Genomic DNA, 16,421 nt, shown 5'->3' with positions numbered 1-16,421 from the left:
GATTGGCTTGAGTTGTGTTAGTGGGCGCGGCTTAGCACGTGCTGCACTGCGTTACACACTGTTGAATGGGCTCTACGCTTTACGATCGAGCTGCGCCGATCACTTGTTGAATTCTGGTCTCCAGACTTTTCAAGATTATTAAAAGTTAGCAATTAGCGGTGCGACGTTTTGTGTTTCCGCATAGCTCGCAATACATATCGCATTGCTCGCTCCACGGGATCTATTCCGTTTAGGTCGCCGTATCTGGATCACAGTTGGATCTAGCTTTAGATGGTAGCAGAGCCGACAGCGGTTCTCTGATTTTAATTGATTTGTGTCAGGCAAAATTGGCCTGTTATCTGTTATCCGTGTGACCAGTAAGGCACAGGTCTGTACGGACAGCAAAGCGCACACCACAAGCGGTGCAATTCCCCATCGGACGCGGATACCCAGCTTCGGTTTTCGGTACGGTATCTTCAGCGAAGAACCGTGCTGTTTCCTTAGCTGTGAAAGAGTTCAAGAGTTCAGTCGCCAGTGTTCCTCGGTGTAGAGTCTTCAGCGAAGACCTACACTGGTGTCACTGGTACTCGGCAAGGCTTCAGCGAAGCCTAAGCCGTGGGGCACAAGAGCCGAAGCGCCGAAAGGGGCGCACGGGAAAAGACAGATCAGACTCCTCCAAATTGGCAGTAGAGCATCACTACTGTTGCTACGGCACAGCCGGCACAGTAGCAGACTGATAGCGCGAGGCACGCTACGGAACAGCGGCAACGCGGGAACGGATTTGGAGAAGAACTGGATCATCTGGATCATCTTCCCCGTGGAACGGACGGTCAACAGGTAGAAAACCGTTATTAATTACGGGATAGGCTAATTGATAAAATTGGCAATTTCTATTGGTCCGTTCTGAGCTGAGCATAGACGTAGGCGGAGTTTTGCACACGGCGCGCATGTCTGGCCGTTGACCGTGACGTCAGGCAGATATAAATTTTAAACGGAGGAACGTGATTGGTCAGTTATCTGAGCTCCGATTGGTTGAAAATTGAACCGAATAATTTGATCTAGCTGACCAATAGGAAAGGAGTAAACAACCCGAATGGGGATTTTCCGTTGAACTTGAGTTGTAATGAGAAATTTGAATCGGAATGAGAAGGGAAGTGACCTTTTGAGTTGAGTTGAACTGAAAGTGACCTTTTAACAGAAATTAAGTTGAAAGCGATTCTGAACTTGAAATCGAGCTGGAAAGTGACCTTTGACTGATTTGAGCTTGAAAGAAACCGTTAACTTCACTTAAGCTGGAAAGTGACCTTTTTAGCTGAGTTGAGTTAGAAGTGACCTTATGACTTAAAAGTGACTGACAGTGACCTTAACGAAGCGAGATTGAATTGCGTAATAGTACAGCGATATCAACAGCTGTAGGAATTTGTCCGTAAACGTGTTCGAATCGTAAAAACGATTTCAAGTTTTTGTCTGAAGAGTGACCTTTAGGGCAAACCTCTCGAACTTTTTATCGAAAAAGTGACCTTTAACAGGGACTTAGAAAAATTTCGAGGTGTAAAGTGACCTTTAGGACACTTGAATAAACCATACAATAACGTGTGTGCGAGAACAATTGGCAGGAGCGTCCAAGTTATCCGATCAACATGGACAAAGACAAGGAGCAACCCACATCTACCAGCAGCCAGGGAAGCACAAGCTCCCGCAGCTCACAGCAAAGCGCACCAAACCCGTACAAAAAGGACTTGCACACATACTCACGTCCAGTCGGACATGAGCGGAACACTCGAGCGCCCAAGGCATTCGAGAAAAAGATTCGCGAGGCTCCGATAGCACCTACCAGAAGGCGCTCGAGGCGGTCGCTAACCAGGAAAGCTCCAGTGACGACCAGAAACACACTCCCGCGTCTGTAGCGGGAAGTGAACCGATGAACCAGACAAAGGTCACTGGGGAGGATGGAACCACAAAAAAGGAAGCGGAAGCAATCGGAGCATTACAGTTGGATGTTCCTACAACCGGAACGAACGAGCAGGATAAAAATGTGAACCTGACTCAACTGAAAATGGAAAACACAAAGGTCACCAAAGAGGAATTAGCTGAGCTTGGACTGGATGACCTTTCAGTGAACGATAAGACTGTAGGCGATGACCTTTGGGCAACTCCAATGGTCTCAGACGAATCGAACGAATCGTACTTCACAGACGATGAAGCAACGATGAATATGTCCTTCCAAACTGCAATGAAAGAGGCTGATCGCGCCGAAGGTATGACGCCGTTTAAAGACATACCGGAACGCCTTATCGAACGGACACAAGCGGGAAAGGTCATTAATGTTCGACCACCATCACCAAACAGCCCCACAACGACTTTGAGGACTCGTGTGAGGGAATTGGAAAATGAACTCGAGGCCAAGGAAAGTCAGGCAATGAAGCGGACAAAAGAAAACCGAGAAAAATTGTCGTCGCTGGAAACTCGAATATACGAATTGGAACAACAACAAGTTGACCTGGAGAGCGCGGCGGATGAATGGAAAATCAAATATGAACGCCAAAGGGAACTCGCGGAGGAATATTTGAAAATGGTAGATGACAGAGAAATGGAAGGTCATCTTGCAGTCAGTGACCTCAACGAGAGTATGTCAGAGGAGTCAGCTGAAAGGTCACGGCACTTGGCACAATTGAAGGATGAATGTGACCAGTTGCGTCAAAAGGTCACTGAAGCGGAAGCCAAACGGGATGAATACGCCGCCAACCTTGCAGAGGTCACACAACGGCTAACAAGGCTGGCAACGGAAACGTTTAAGCTCAGGAACGACCTGAAGCTGCGAGAGGAAGATATCAGCACTCTACAACGTGAATCGAAAGGTCACCAGAAACGTGCGGATGAAGCGGAAAAGCTACGCAATGACGCAATCAAGACGATGCGCGAGGCAAGAGACACTACAGCCTCTGAAGGAGAACGCCTGAAAGAAGAAATTAAAAAGGTCAACGACGAAAACGAAAAGGTCACTGCAGACATTCAGAAGGTTACCAAGGAAGGGCTCAAATGGCAAAAAGAAGCCCGACGATTGGATACAATGGTCACAGCATTGGAGCTGAAGGACAAAGAGTGGCACCAACAAGTCGCTCAAAAGAGCCAAGAAATCACAAAGCTGAATACTGAACTGCTGGAGATGACCACTACAGCACTGGCGAAAGATGATGAGTTGATTGCAACCAAGAATCAGCTGAGATCAGCTGCTGGAGAGTATCAGAAACTCGAAGGAGATGTGACCAAATTGGTAGAGCAGATTAAAAGGATGGAACAAGAAAACGAAAAGGTCACGCAGCAGGAGACTTTTAAGTTGCACGAACACCTGCGAAAGGTCAACTTGGAAAATTCCGATTTAAAAAGAGAAAGAGAGGAACTCCATTTGAGAACTAAACGATTGGAAGACGAGAACAAAGCGCTTAATATGTCAAACAAACACAAAGACGAACAGCTTCTGCAATACGGAGCCAAGACAGCAACAGTGGAATCGCCCCCGCCCAGTTACAGTAAGGCACAGGAAACGGGCACGGGCAAAAGCTTCCACTTCGAGATGCCACTACGGACCGGCACCGGCAGGGGAAATATCAAAGTGGAACAGGACGGAGAAAAGGCCAAAGACGATAAAGAAAAAGAACCACCATCAGGCTATTCACACTCGAGCCGACGTGAACCTTCACAATTTCCCCCACATATTGAAGTGAATGCGTTCATTGATGAAGGGCGGCGAGACAGACCCTCTAGTCGTCAGGAGCGCCCAAGACGATCCCGTTATGCAAAGCCAAGGCGAAATACAAATGACGATGAAAATAGCGAAGAAGAAGAAGACCCGAGAGGAGGCTTTGCGTTAGCAAAAGCACTTAACTCCATGGCTCGGAAAACACCACTCGTGACCTTTGACGGCAGTCGCGATACTGTAAATGGTTGGACAAGACTGGTAAAAGATACTCAGAGAACTTACCAGCTCACCGACGATCAGATCATGATCGAAATAGCCAGCGCGGTGAAAGGTCCTGCCAAAACTTGGTTTGAAAGCGAGAAGGATATTGCATCAGAGGACGGAATCGAATATTCAGTAACAGAGTGGATGGATAAATTTAAAGACGAATATGGTGACCGAGACGAAGAAGTCTTAGGCTTACGCGAGGCCTATGCGAGAAAATTCGAACTCGGGAAGGAATCTCTTGACCAATACTACCAGGCGATGATGCGTTTCAAAGCAAAAAGGATCATCACGGAAAAGCAAGCAGTGGGCTTCCTAATCGAAGGATGCAGAGTGGATAATGAACTCTACAAGGCACTGCGTACACAAAAGTGTAGAACGCCAACGGATGTAAAGGACTTCTTCAGACATTGGGCAACGGGAGAAGAAAAATATAAAGCGCCTAAAGGTCAACGTAACCAAGATTACGTCACCATCCGCCAAGGCCAGGTTGAAAGCGTACCGCAACAGAGGATGGCGGTTGCACCAGTTCAACAGCCAGTGGAATACCGCATGGAGACTCCAGTCAGAGAGGTCACAGAAAAGGTGACCTTTATCGACAGTCAGACGGGGCAACCGATAACATACGCAATGGTGGCGGCGATACAGGCAGCAGCTCAAGTGAGGCCAGTAGCCCAGAATGTAGCTCCTATGAATGTAGGATTACCACAACAAGGAGTGGGTAACGGAAACCTCGGTGGAAATGGTTATGGAAATGGAAACTGGAATGGAGGTCAAGGGAACTTCCAGAATCAGGGACAAGGTCAAGCTCAAAGAAATTTCAGAGGAAACCAACAGAATCAAGGGTCACGAACTGAATTCAAGTTTCAACTAATTGATGGATGGGTGGCGAACAATGTGCAAATGTGCCAGTACTGTATGTATGGCAACCACCAGACGCAAGGATGCAAGTTCGCGAACACACCTCCGGAACAGAACCCGAATCTGTTTGCCTTCAGAGAATGGCAACGATTGCGCGGACTGGGCGGTTGGCGCCAAGCGGTGGCAAATGGATACGACATTATCACCCAATGGTATCAGCACAAAGCCAGCTTCCCAAACCAACAAGGCAACGGGAACTACGGAAACGGCAATGGCGGCGGCCAAAATGGTGGCTACGGCCGTGGTGGCTACGGCCGCGGCGGCTTCAGAGGAAGAAACAGAGGCTTTGGCCGCGGAAATTACGGCAATACTCAAAGCGGCGGAAACGGAGGTGGCCAAGGAAACTACCAACAGGGTGGTGGCCAATGCAATAATGGCGGCGGACAGAACCCCAACCCGGCAAATGGTATTGGACAACAACAAGGAAATTTGCAAGGAAATGTGCAAGGCGCGCAACAAGGAGGTGCGCCGGTTCAGGGAAACGGGCAAGATCAGTAGGCGCCGGTGAGCCTACTGATCGCCCCGACCCTAAACCACCGGATAAAAAGGGAACGGAAAGGTCACCACTGCAGAATGGTACTGCAGTGAACGTGACCACTGCGACGGCTATATGGATGCCGTCAGCGCAAAAAGGAAGTGGACCGGCTATATGGATGCCGCAACCACAGCAAACGGCTATATGGATGCCGCCACAGCAAAATGAGACGGCTATATGGATGTCGTCGCTGCAAAAGAAAATCGAAGCGGCTATAAGGATGCCGTCACAACAGCAGAATCAAAGGTCACCGCAGAATGGTACTGCGAGTGGAAACGCGCAACGGGACCAAAGGTCACCGCAGAATGGTACTGCGAGTGGAAAATGTCGTGACGGTAGCGCGACACTGCGAACAGCGCAGCAAAACGAAAGGTCACCGTACTGCAGCGAAGAAGTGCTAGCGCAACGACGCGCACAACGGAATGCGAAGATTAAACAGGCGCTGCTGAATCAGAAGAAACCGCAGAACGATACTGCGCAAGAGGAAAACGAACAACATGCGAAATTCCGGAAATATTTGGCGGAAAATGATGAAACGAATGAGTCATGTTGTAACTCTTACGGAGAGACAAAGCCAAAATTTTGGGATTGTTCAGAAGACGAAGATGAGAAATTGTCAAGGCAAAAATGGATGGAGCAAAACATACCTGGATACAACAGTAAAAATGAAAGGTCACCTCCCGTTGGAAAAGTCCGAGTGAAAGGTCAAGGAACAAGTGCGAACGCAAAAGGTCACGGCGACAGCGTCGTGTTAAAAGGTCAAGAGACAGACTTGACACTGCGAACAGCGCAGCAAAAGGATAGCGAAACGGCACAACAGAACTCCGATGACTCACTCGTTGACGCAGTAACACTGCAACAGAAGGAAATGTGGCAAAAAGTGGCCTACAGGCCGAATGGGAATCACGGAATGTGGATACCCGTGACCCCGAAAGCAAAGCAGAAAGCGGGAATGTCACAAGAAGATTACTGGGACATGCAACAGTTGCGAACGCAATGTGAAAGAAAGCGATTAGAAGAGTTAGTTACCGGGAAACTAACGCAAAGGTCACCGAACCCTGCCCCAGTATTCAACGCGACTGAATACAAGAATAAACAAGCTGACATGAATAACCCGCGAAATGCACCGCCAAAAGATAAACCGTTGAATTATGGAGAAAAAGTTCCCATACAAAAGTTGTCAGGCGGCGGATTTGTTATAAAGCGCAACGAAAGGTCACAGGACTTAGCGCAAAATGAACAAAAAGGACGGTTAAATGAGACGGCGCAAACACAACAGAGTAGCGCAATTGAAAGGTCACGGGACTTATCACAAGCACTGCAAAAGGATGCCAATGACAAGTCACCAGCCCGAACAGACGGAATGTCTTCACAAATCGACCCGACGAAAACGAACAATGAAGTGTCTGTAAAGGTGATCGAATGGATGACCGAGAAGGGATACGACATGGTTACATATGAAAGGTCACCGGACGAGATGAGAGATAGCGAAGAAGATGATTTGAAGAAAGCTGACCAAATAACAAGTGAAGTCATTGAGAAGTTGCGAGATAAACGAAATGAAAACCGTAAAGAGGAACTGATTCATCAAACGATAAATGAAGTGACTAAAGGTCACGCGGATAGCACAAAAGCTAACGAGCAAGTGCAGAAGGCTGAAAAGGTCACCACTGGTAAAGCGGCTATAGAGAAGCAAGTTGACAAGACAAAACCGCGAAAATATTACGATGTTCGAACTGACGTTCCACACAGGATCGATAAGTTGAGCGAAATACTCAAAGGTAACTGCACTCAGACGAAAGGACAAGCGCTTCCCGATATGGATCCGGGACCAGTATCGCTCATCCCTGTGAAATGTAAGGTTCACACACTGAAGATTCAAAACGGAAAACTGCCCAAGAGAATTGAAGCTTACACACATGAAGTGAAGGTGGGAGATATAAAGGTCAACGCAATGTTGGACACCGGCGCTGAGACGTCGCTGATCAGCAAACCGTTTTGTGAGAAGAATGGACTTCATATGCACCCATTGCCACCAGACAGACTGGTGAAGATAAATGGAATTAGTGGAACGTCGGGATTCATGGTGACACACTACTGCGTTGCACCAGTGACCTTGAGAGAAAAGACAAGTGAACATTCATTCTACGTCCGACCGAAGTGTGACGACGTACAGGTGTTACTGGGATTCGACTTCTTAGAGAAGAAGTTCGTACTGATGGATAATGAAGGCGAAGAAGAAAAAGAAGATGACCCCAAACCAGTCGCCAAAGTTCAAGTCGGAAAAGTCACCGAACTTGTAAAACAGACGGGAAACGCTCAAACCGCTAATAAAACGCTAATCCCAGTACCAGAGGCACCGGGAAACGAAAAGAAAAAGATGGCGCAAAAAGAATTGTCAACATTTGAGCAGTTGAAAGTGATCCAGCAGGAGATTGAAAATACATTAAACCGGACAATGCTGACACAAAAGGGAAGAGAAAAGGTCATCCCAGTACCAGAGGCACCGGGAATGACGAGAGTGCAGCAGAACGAGATCAGCCAACGGACAATCCCGGTACCAGAGGCACCGGAGAAGAAAAGTGAAAGTGGAAATGTCAAAAAAGTCAACGAAAGGAAAAAGGAACTGCTTGCGCCAGACATGGAGGAGGCGATCATATTTCTCTCGGACGAGAGAAGTATGATCGCAGATGACTGCGAGCAAGGAGCCACAGAAAAAGAATGTGTTATCCCAGTACCAGAGGCACTGGGAAAGAAAGGTGAAAGGTCACCGGCGATAAGAGTACCAGAGCGTACTTCGAATCTTTTCGAACCACGATCTGCTACCCAAAATGAAAGTTCACCAGATAAAGCCACAGAAAAAGTAACAGAACATGATCCTCAAAAGAAACCCTTTTTCGAACCACACTCCGCTATCAATGACGAAAGGTCACCAACACTTGAGGAGATAGCTGCCACACAGAAGGAAGCGACAGCTGCAGCGAAACAGTCGCTTGTGCCTGGCATGGAGTGGGCAAAGCCTATCCCAGTACCAGAGGCACTGGGAATAAAAACGGCTAAAGTGTGGAAGGATAAAAAGAGTGAAAGGTTACGGGTGTTGAAACGAATAGCCGAAGAAGAACAGATGTTTACAAGTGAAATCCGCGACAAGGCGATTGAACAATTGAAAGGTCATCAAGTGGATAAAGAACGGGAAGTTATCGAATTATCCTCTGATGACGCAAGCGTAATCCAAATTGAACGCGAACAAGATGTCACCGCACAGAAAGTTAATAACCCGCAAATAAGCCAAAGGACATTAACTCCAGAAGAACGAGCTGGGAGTTGTCACCACGGTTACTATGAAGATCCGTGCAGGGTACAGCCTCAATGGGAATGTGCCGAATGTCGTGACAATGCCTCCCAAGATGACCTTTCGGAATGGCCGAAATGCAACGCTGCAATAGCAGATCTTAAAGGTCATGTCCAAAAAGAACTGAAAAGCATAATACGGACAAACGTAATGTGGAAACCACACATTGAACGATATCATTGGAATAGATATCGGGCATGGTTATCAAGTGTGAAGAACTTCATAATGGGGAGAGGAAAATGGCTAAACCATTGGCAGCAACGTGTGGATAATGGATACCAAGATCCCCTTGATCCAGTAAAAACGGAACGAAAACTTGAAAGAGAAATGGACGAAATGAATGAAGAGGTGCAGTTATGGGAAGAAGCGAGGATAGAACTGTTCTGGGACTTCGCATAAACCATATGTATAAAGGTCAAGGAAGAACAGTCACATTCCCGACAGGACTTGGTACACCGGTATACGAATCCGTCGTGGTGTTTTGCAAAGCACTAAAAGAAGATAATTGGGACATATTTGACAAATATTGGATGAAATTTGAAGCGGACATCCCCATATTTGATACAAAAGAGATACGAGAATTACAAGTATCCCGGAAAAGAAGGTTACCGGGGTGGATGGAAAAGAAAAAGGCGACATTTGCACCGGACCCAGATGGAGTGGATTATCCAGAACGAGGAGGAGATACGTGGTGCATGTACGAAACAATTCCAAGCGATGATTGGGTCACCGAAGAATTGATGGCAAATTGCGTCTTCGTTGGTCCCAAACGACCCAAAGGTTACGAAACGGTCCAACAGGAGGAAACGGATAAAGAGACTGAAAAAGAAGCAGAGGGAAAGGAAACGGTTGAAAGGGGGTCGAATGAAACAGAAGAATCACACGCATCAGCCCTCAACATCGCACAGATGTTAACAGATAGAGGGGAGATGTGGAGAAAATTTAAAGAGGAAGTGGAAAGGATATCGAAGGAACAGCACAACCCAGTAACTGAGGCAAAAAACGGGGAAAGGTCACTCGATAACGGTGAGGAATGTCCGCCGGTCGAGTCGACCGAAAAGCCGTTAATGACCCCTGAAGAAATTGAACTGGAAAAGTCAAACCAAGAGGAACAGAGTTCAAACTCTGATCATCAAGGAAAGTCATCAACAAGAATACGAGTAGCAAGGAGTCACCCCAGAATCGCTGTACGAAATGGAAGAAAGGTAAAGGAAGCGGACAAACCTCTGCTCAAAAGTCCAAAAACGAAAAAACTTAGCGATTCGCGGGAAAATGAAAGTGACCTTTCATCAGAAGACGAAGGAGTTGATGAGCGCCCACTCGAAAAGGCTGACAAAGGTCAATCCACTGCACAAGAATATGAGAGCAGTAACTCAGACTCGGAGTGGACGAGCTCAAGCGATAACTCAACAACTTCGGAAGATTCAGGTGTAAGTGACCTTTCAGAACAGGACGACTTACTGGATTTGGATGAAGATGACGAAGTGGATGAGGAAAAAAAAAAGAAATAAAAGTCAGAAGATTGAAAGTAGAAAAAGCCAGAATGTCAAAAGATGTGATTAAAGTCTACAGTGATCAACGAATCAAATTGAAACCGTCAAACTGCACACGTGTAAAGGTCAAGATGGGAAAATATGCGCCGGCTCAAAACAAGTTGATGTTTACACCGGTCCCACAAGCGGAAACTGAGGTGCAACCGTTGGCAGGAGTGACGGACCACAGAGGAAAATACTTCGAAATCGTCATCGCGAATCACAGTAGCAAATACCGAGTCGTGAAGAAAAACCAACTTCTCGGATACGTTGAACCGTACGAACATATGGAAAATGTAAAGGTCAACGTTGGGACAGTAAAGAATGTACTTGAAGATCCCGAGGTGGATGACACAACGAAAGCGGAGCTGACAAAGATAATTGGGAATTTGAAACTAGGACCTGACCCAACTGAAGAACAGAAAAATGACGTGTATAACGCGTTTTGGGAATTTTGGAAAGTCCTACCGACATCAAAGAAACCGTATGGAGATGTAAAAGGGGTCACTCACATAATCGACACGGGAGATGCAAAGCCAGTCAAGTGTAACCCGGCCAGAACGAGTTGGACAGGCCGCGAGTTCATAACGGAGCATTTCGAAGAGATGTTAGCACAAGATGTAATTGAACCGTCAGACGCCGAGTGGAGTTTTCCAGTCGTGTTGGCAGTTAAGAAAAACGGCGACGGAACAATGGGAACGAGATTTTGTGTCAATTACATTATGCTGAATAAGCTAACGAGAAAGAATAATTACCCGTTACCAAACCCGGATGAGTTGCTCGACGCGTGCGCAGGCAACAAATACTATGGAAAGATGGACTTGCAAAGCGGATTCTGGCAGATCCCAATGGATCCAGCGTCAATCAATAAGACGACCTTTGTCACGCAAGATGGAATGTACCGGTTTAAAAGGATGCCGTTTGGAGTTTGCAATGGGCCAGCAACATTCCAACTGTGCATGGATAAAGTACTGTCGAAAGCGAAAAGAAAAGGTTGCGTTTTCGGGTACATAGATGATGTTATCTTCGCCGGAAAGACTTGGGCGATTTTCATGCAGAATTTGAGAAACGTCCTAATGAGCCTGGTTGAAGCGGGATTTACAATAAAGCCAACGAAGTGTGAATTCGGAATGAGACAAATGGGATTCCTGGGTCACATACTCAGTGAAGATGGAATCAGAATGGATCCGGAAAAGGTCACCGCGGTCTCCGAATTCAAACGGCCTCAAACAGAAAGACAGTTAAGGTCATTCCTTGGATTGGCAAATTACTATCGCAAATTCATAATGGGATATGCCCAGAAGACGTGCCATTTGTATGAACTGTTGAGACAAGATAAACAAGTCAAAAAAGACTGGACGAAACTACACGAAGACGAGTTCAACAGTTTGAAACAGCTGTTATGCGAAGGTCCAGTATTGGCAAAATTTGATCCTGCAAAACCGACGGTAATCGAATGCGACGCAAGTAAAGAAGGGATTGGAGCGGTGTTGTCACAAGATGGACATCCGATCGCGTACGCAAGCCGGGTCTTACACGGAGCAGAAAAAAATTACGGCGTAACGGAATGGGAATGTCTGGCAGTGGTGTTTGCTGTCAGAAAATTCAAGCCATTCATCGATTATGCAGAATTCACCGTACGAACGGACCACCAGGCACTGACCAACTTGTTGAGGTCAGAAACGAATAAAGTTGGGATGAACCCGCGTTTGACGAGATGGGCGATGGCATTGGAAGGCCATCAGTTTAAAATTGAATATAAACCGGGAAAGTACTGTGACAATGCAGATGCGCTATCAAGAGCACCAATTGAAGGCCCGACATGTCAAGAGGAAGAATTTGACGAGATTCCGAATTTTGAGGATTATAAGAAGGAATTCGACACTAAAGAGCCAGCAATTGAAATTGGACAGCTGTTCCTACAGATGGTGGAACAACGCGAAAAACGCCTAAAGGTCACCTCAGCTACGGCGAAGGAGTCGGCTGAATCAGAAATGAAGGTGAACCGTGTAAAAAGCTGGTTGCCAAAGGTTAGTGACTTAAAGGTCACCGGACTTGAAGCAGGATCAGAAACTCAAAATGGAAAGGTCACCGGACTCAATGAAGCAGTGGATAATAGAGATGACCTTTGGGAAACGGACAAAGCGGCACAAGCATCAAACGAATGTCCGATAAAGCTGTTGCGATTCCCGAAACAGAGGAAAAAGAGATATAAGCCATTACCACGCTGTAAGGTCATTAAAGACTGGAATGAACTCAGTACGGCGACAGTCCGCATCGTCAACCTGCAAGGAGATGAGGAAGAAGAAGACGACTCGAACTTGCAGTTGCGAAACAAACAGTTGAAAGATCCCCATCTGGCAATGATAATAGATGAATTGGAACATCTACCAGACGCGGAAACAAGATCGAAATTTGAAGTACATTATCAGTTGTGGAACGGCATATTGTACCGAGTAAAGGATAAAAATGGAAAACTTGAAAGGTCATACGTCGTACCGTTGTCAATGCGAAGAGCAATAATCCACGCATTGCACGACGAGAAAGCGGCAGGACATCTAGGATTTGAAAAGACATTATCTGCAATCCGACTACGATATTACTGGGACAGAATGAGTACTGACGTAAAGAATTACATACTCGCCTGCCAAGGATGCCAGTTCCGAAAAACACCGAGGAAATGCCCACCCGGTAAATTGCAAGAGATAAAGGTCGGACATCCGTTCTTCCGAGTGTACGCTGATCTGAAAGGACCGCTGTTACCAACGAAGAAACGCGGATATAAGTACATAGCAGTGTTCATCGATCAACTGACGAAATATGTGATTGCGGTACCAATGAAGACAGCAACGGCCAAAGAATTCGCGAAAGTGTTTGTCAAGCACGTGATATTAGTACACGGAGCACCGCATATCTTACATACGGATCGTGGACGGCATTTCACAGCCGAAGTACTGACAAAGGTCACCAACGTGTTCAAGATTAAACACACGTTTGGAACGGCGTATCACCCAGAAGGTCAAGGCCAAGTCGAAAGACAGATGCAAACTATTGCGGACGGGCTGGCGCAGTATCTGAAAGCGGGAAACGAAAGGAAGTTCAATAAGTATCTCCCATATGTCATCTCAGCAATGAACCGAGTCGTACACGCTACAACCGGATATTCGGCATATTATATGTTGCACGCCAGAGAAATGACAATGCCGGAAGACGTGGTCACAAAAACGAATATACCCGACGACTATGGGACTCCAGATGAATGGGTAGAGACCATGAAAAAGAACTTGACCTTTGCCGAAGAAGTGGCGAAATGCAACATTAAAGATGCTTATGAGAAGAATGCGGAAATTTACAATAAGAAGAAGTCGGAACCGAACTTCAAAGTGGGGGATTTCGTATTGATACGATTACCAAAGGATACGAAACAAGGGAAGAAAGAAAACCAATCGGACTTCAAGTCGAAATACGACAAAGTGTGGAAGATTCTCAGTTTCCCGCGACCAAACGAAGCCGAAGTCATCGAGCAGAACCCGAAGAAAGAAGCAGACTTAAAGGTGGTCTCGATCGATCGATTAAAGCCGTGGCATCCGCCACTACCCGAAATAAAAGACTCGCAGGAAGCACCAGAGCGTACTTCGAATTTTTTCGAACCGCCTCCGCTACCTGAAACGGATAAAACGGATGAATGCGCAGAGCGCACTCAAAATAATTTAGAGAAGTCTTCCTCCGAACTACCCCTGCTACCAGAAATGGGAAAAGGTCAAACGAACGGGTCAAACGGAGATAAACCTAAAAAGAATAGAGGAAGAAAGCGAAAAGAAGATAAGGATTTTGAAACAGCAGTCACAATCAAGCTGAACGCAGAAGCTGGAAATTTGGCAGAAAGGTCACCAGCTATCGGAGAAGAAATCGAAGTAGCAGAACGCGCTTCGCAAAAGCATTTTGAACCGAATCAAAAGCCTTTTTTCGAACCACGCTGTCGCGTAACTAAAGGTTAGCTGTGACTCGGTGGTTATGACCTTTATCTATTGCTACTTGCTACAACGTGAAAGCGGCCACAACTGATCCGACCCAATGACCTTTAATGCCGATTAGCAGACAACACTCGAATGCTAACAAAAGGGCATGCAAAGATAAAGGCAAGAGAAGTTGCAAGATTCCAAGAGAAGTTGTTCCGAGGCTGGATGGAGATGTACTAAATCATTTGACAACTTCATCGCACACTACTTTTTTAGCCAGGCACTTAATACATGTTACGAGAGATAAAACATTGCAGACAACAAAGACACACTATTGGTTTACACAATGATTCATTCCTTTCTTCACGCTCAATCATTTGCTTGTTATCGTCAAACCACAACCTTTGACTTGCTCACAACAGCAACTATCCTGCACTCAACCACGACAACCAACCGCATTCAACCGCATCCGCAACTGTATCCATTTTAAGCACGCCCGTTATGATGATAAATATGTATGTAATTCATGATGCGCGACTAAAGGTTAGCTGTGACTCGCGTAACTAAAGGTTAGCTGTGACTCGGTGGTTATGACCTTTATCTATTGCTACTTGCTACAACGTGAAAGCGGCCACAACTGATCCGACCCAATGACCTTTAATGCCGATTAGCAGACAACACTCGAATGCTAACAAAAGGGCATGCAAAGATAAAGGCAAGAGAAGTTGCAAGATTCCAAGAGAAGTTGTTCCGAGGCTGGATGGAGATGTACTAAATCATTTGACAACTTCATCGCACACTACTTTTTTAGCCAGGCACTTAATACATGTTACGAGAGATAAAACATTGCAGACAACAAAGACACACTATTGGTTTACACAATGATTCATTCCTTTCTTCACGCTCAATCATTTGCTTGTTATCGTCAAACCACAACCTTTGACTTGCTCACAACAGCAACTATCCTGCATGACGTAATTCATGATACGCGACTAAAGGTTAGCTGTGACTCGGTGGTTATGACCTTTATCTATTGCTACTTGCTACAACGTGAAAGCGGCCACAACTGATCCGACCCAATGACCTTTAATGCCGATTAGCAGACAACACTCGAATGCTAACAAAAGGGCATGCAAAGATAAAGGCAAGAGAAGTTGCAAGATTCCAAGAGAAGTTGTTCCGAGGCTGGATGGAGATGTACTAAATCATTTGACAACTTCATCGCACACTACTTTTTTAGCCAGGCACTTAATACATGTTACGAGAGATAAAACATTGCAGACAACAAAGACACACTATTGGTTTACACAATGATTCATTCCTTTCTTCACGCTCAATCATTTGCTTGTTATCGTCAAACCACAACCTTTGACTTGCTCACAACAGCAACTATCCTGCACTCAACCACGACAACCAACCGCATTCAACCGCATCCGCAACTGTATCCATTTTAAGCACGCCCGTTATGATGATAAATATGTATGTAATTCATGATGCATGCAGCTCATGACCCACAGAACACGCTTGCGCTGTACACTTGCGCAACACGCCTCTCCTATGGATCATGACGTCCTCGTCATGGGTCGCTTTACCGCTCGCACACGCTCCGCAATCCGTCCAGACACTCGAGTCCGACCGTCCCAGAAGGTGACCACCATCCCTCAACTCGGATGGCACTCGCCTCCTTCCGGTACGGCATCCACCGAATCTGTATCCATCTCCTCTATCAGTGTGGACCGCACTGGCACCGCATCAGCACTGGACTCTGCCGGCGTCTCGTGGTAACCGGCGTCTTCTTCGTCTAGTTCGCTCACAACTTCCGGCGCGCTCCCTCCTCGCACTAGCAGATCCGCAAAGTCCAGCGTTTCCATTATGCCACTATAGTCTGGCGCCGCATCCGCTGCAACTTGCGCTCCATGTGGGACTAATGCTCTTAACTGCACGCGAATCCGGGCCAACTCATCCGCCATCCATGTAAACTCCGCCGGAAATGGTAATGAGTCTTCCATCCGGTCTACGTATCCGGTTAACAACTCCTGACACGTCCGCAACATATCGTCATGTTTGCTGATGTTCTCTGTATCTGTATTCCCCACGCACACACACTCGCCAATGCCACTACTCGCACTGACCACTCTGCTGCCAATACCACCACTCGCATTGACACCGCACTCGCCAA

The 16,421-nt window shown here is 46.5% G+C and overlaps 1 protein-coding gene across 1 annotated transcript; it reads left to right on the top strand.

Annotated features, from left to right (window-relative positions):
• Nucleotides 1-1,900: 1,900 nt before the first annotated feature.
• Nucleotides 1,901-15,312, top strand: LOC129584081 (golgin subfamily A member 6-like protein 6). Its single transcript, XM_055476185.1, has 3 exons — nucleotides 1,901-3,509; nucleotides 12,072-12,313; nucleotides 15,241-15,312. The coding sequence occupies exons 1-3, from the start codon at nucleotides 1,901-1,903 to the stop codon at nucleotides 15,310-15,312; spliced, it is 1,923 nt and encodes a 640-aa protein (XP_055332160.1).
• The last annotated feature ends 1,109 nt before the right edge of the window (nucleotides 15,313-16,421 follow it).

Source organism: Paramacrobiotus metropolitanus, unplaced genomic scaffold (assembly GCF_019649055.1).
Source record: "Paramacrobiotus metropolitanus isolate TYO unplaced genomic scaffold, Prichtersi_v1.0 Parri_scaffold0000012, whole genome shotgun sequence".
Taxonomy (NCBI): Eukaryota; Metazoa; Tardigrada; class Eutardigrada; order Parachela; family Macrobiotidae; genus Paramacrobiotus; species Paramacrobiotus metropolitanus.
The sequence above is the reverse complement of the archived record's forward strand: the minus strand, read 5'-3'. Positions and strand labels throughout refer to the sequence as shown.

Bases quoted from the DNA above. Each gene is read 5' to 3' on its own strand.
- LOC129584081 (XM_055476185.1), top strand. From the start codon at position 1,901: ATGAACCAGACAAAGGTCACTGGGGAGGATGGAACCACAAAAAAGGAA. The intron at 3,510-12,071 runs GTAAGGCACAGG...GTGACAATGCAG, and splicing joins ATCGCCCCCGCCCAGTTACA to ATGCGCTATCAAGAGCACCA. The intron at 12,314-15,240 runs GTTAGTGACTTA...ACGCGACTAAAG, and splicing joins TAAAAAGCTGGTTGCCAAAG to GTTAGCTGTGACTCGGTGGT.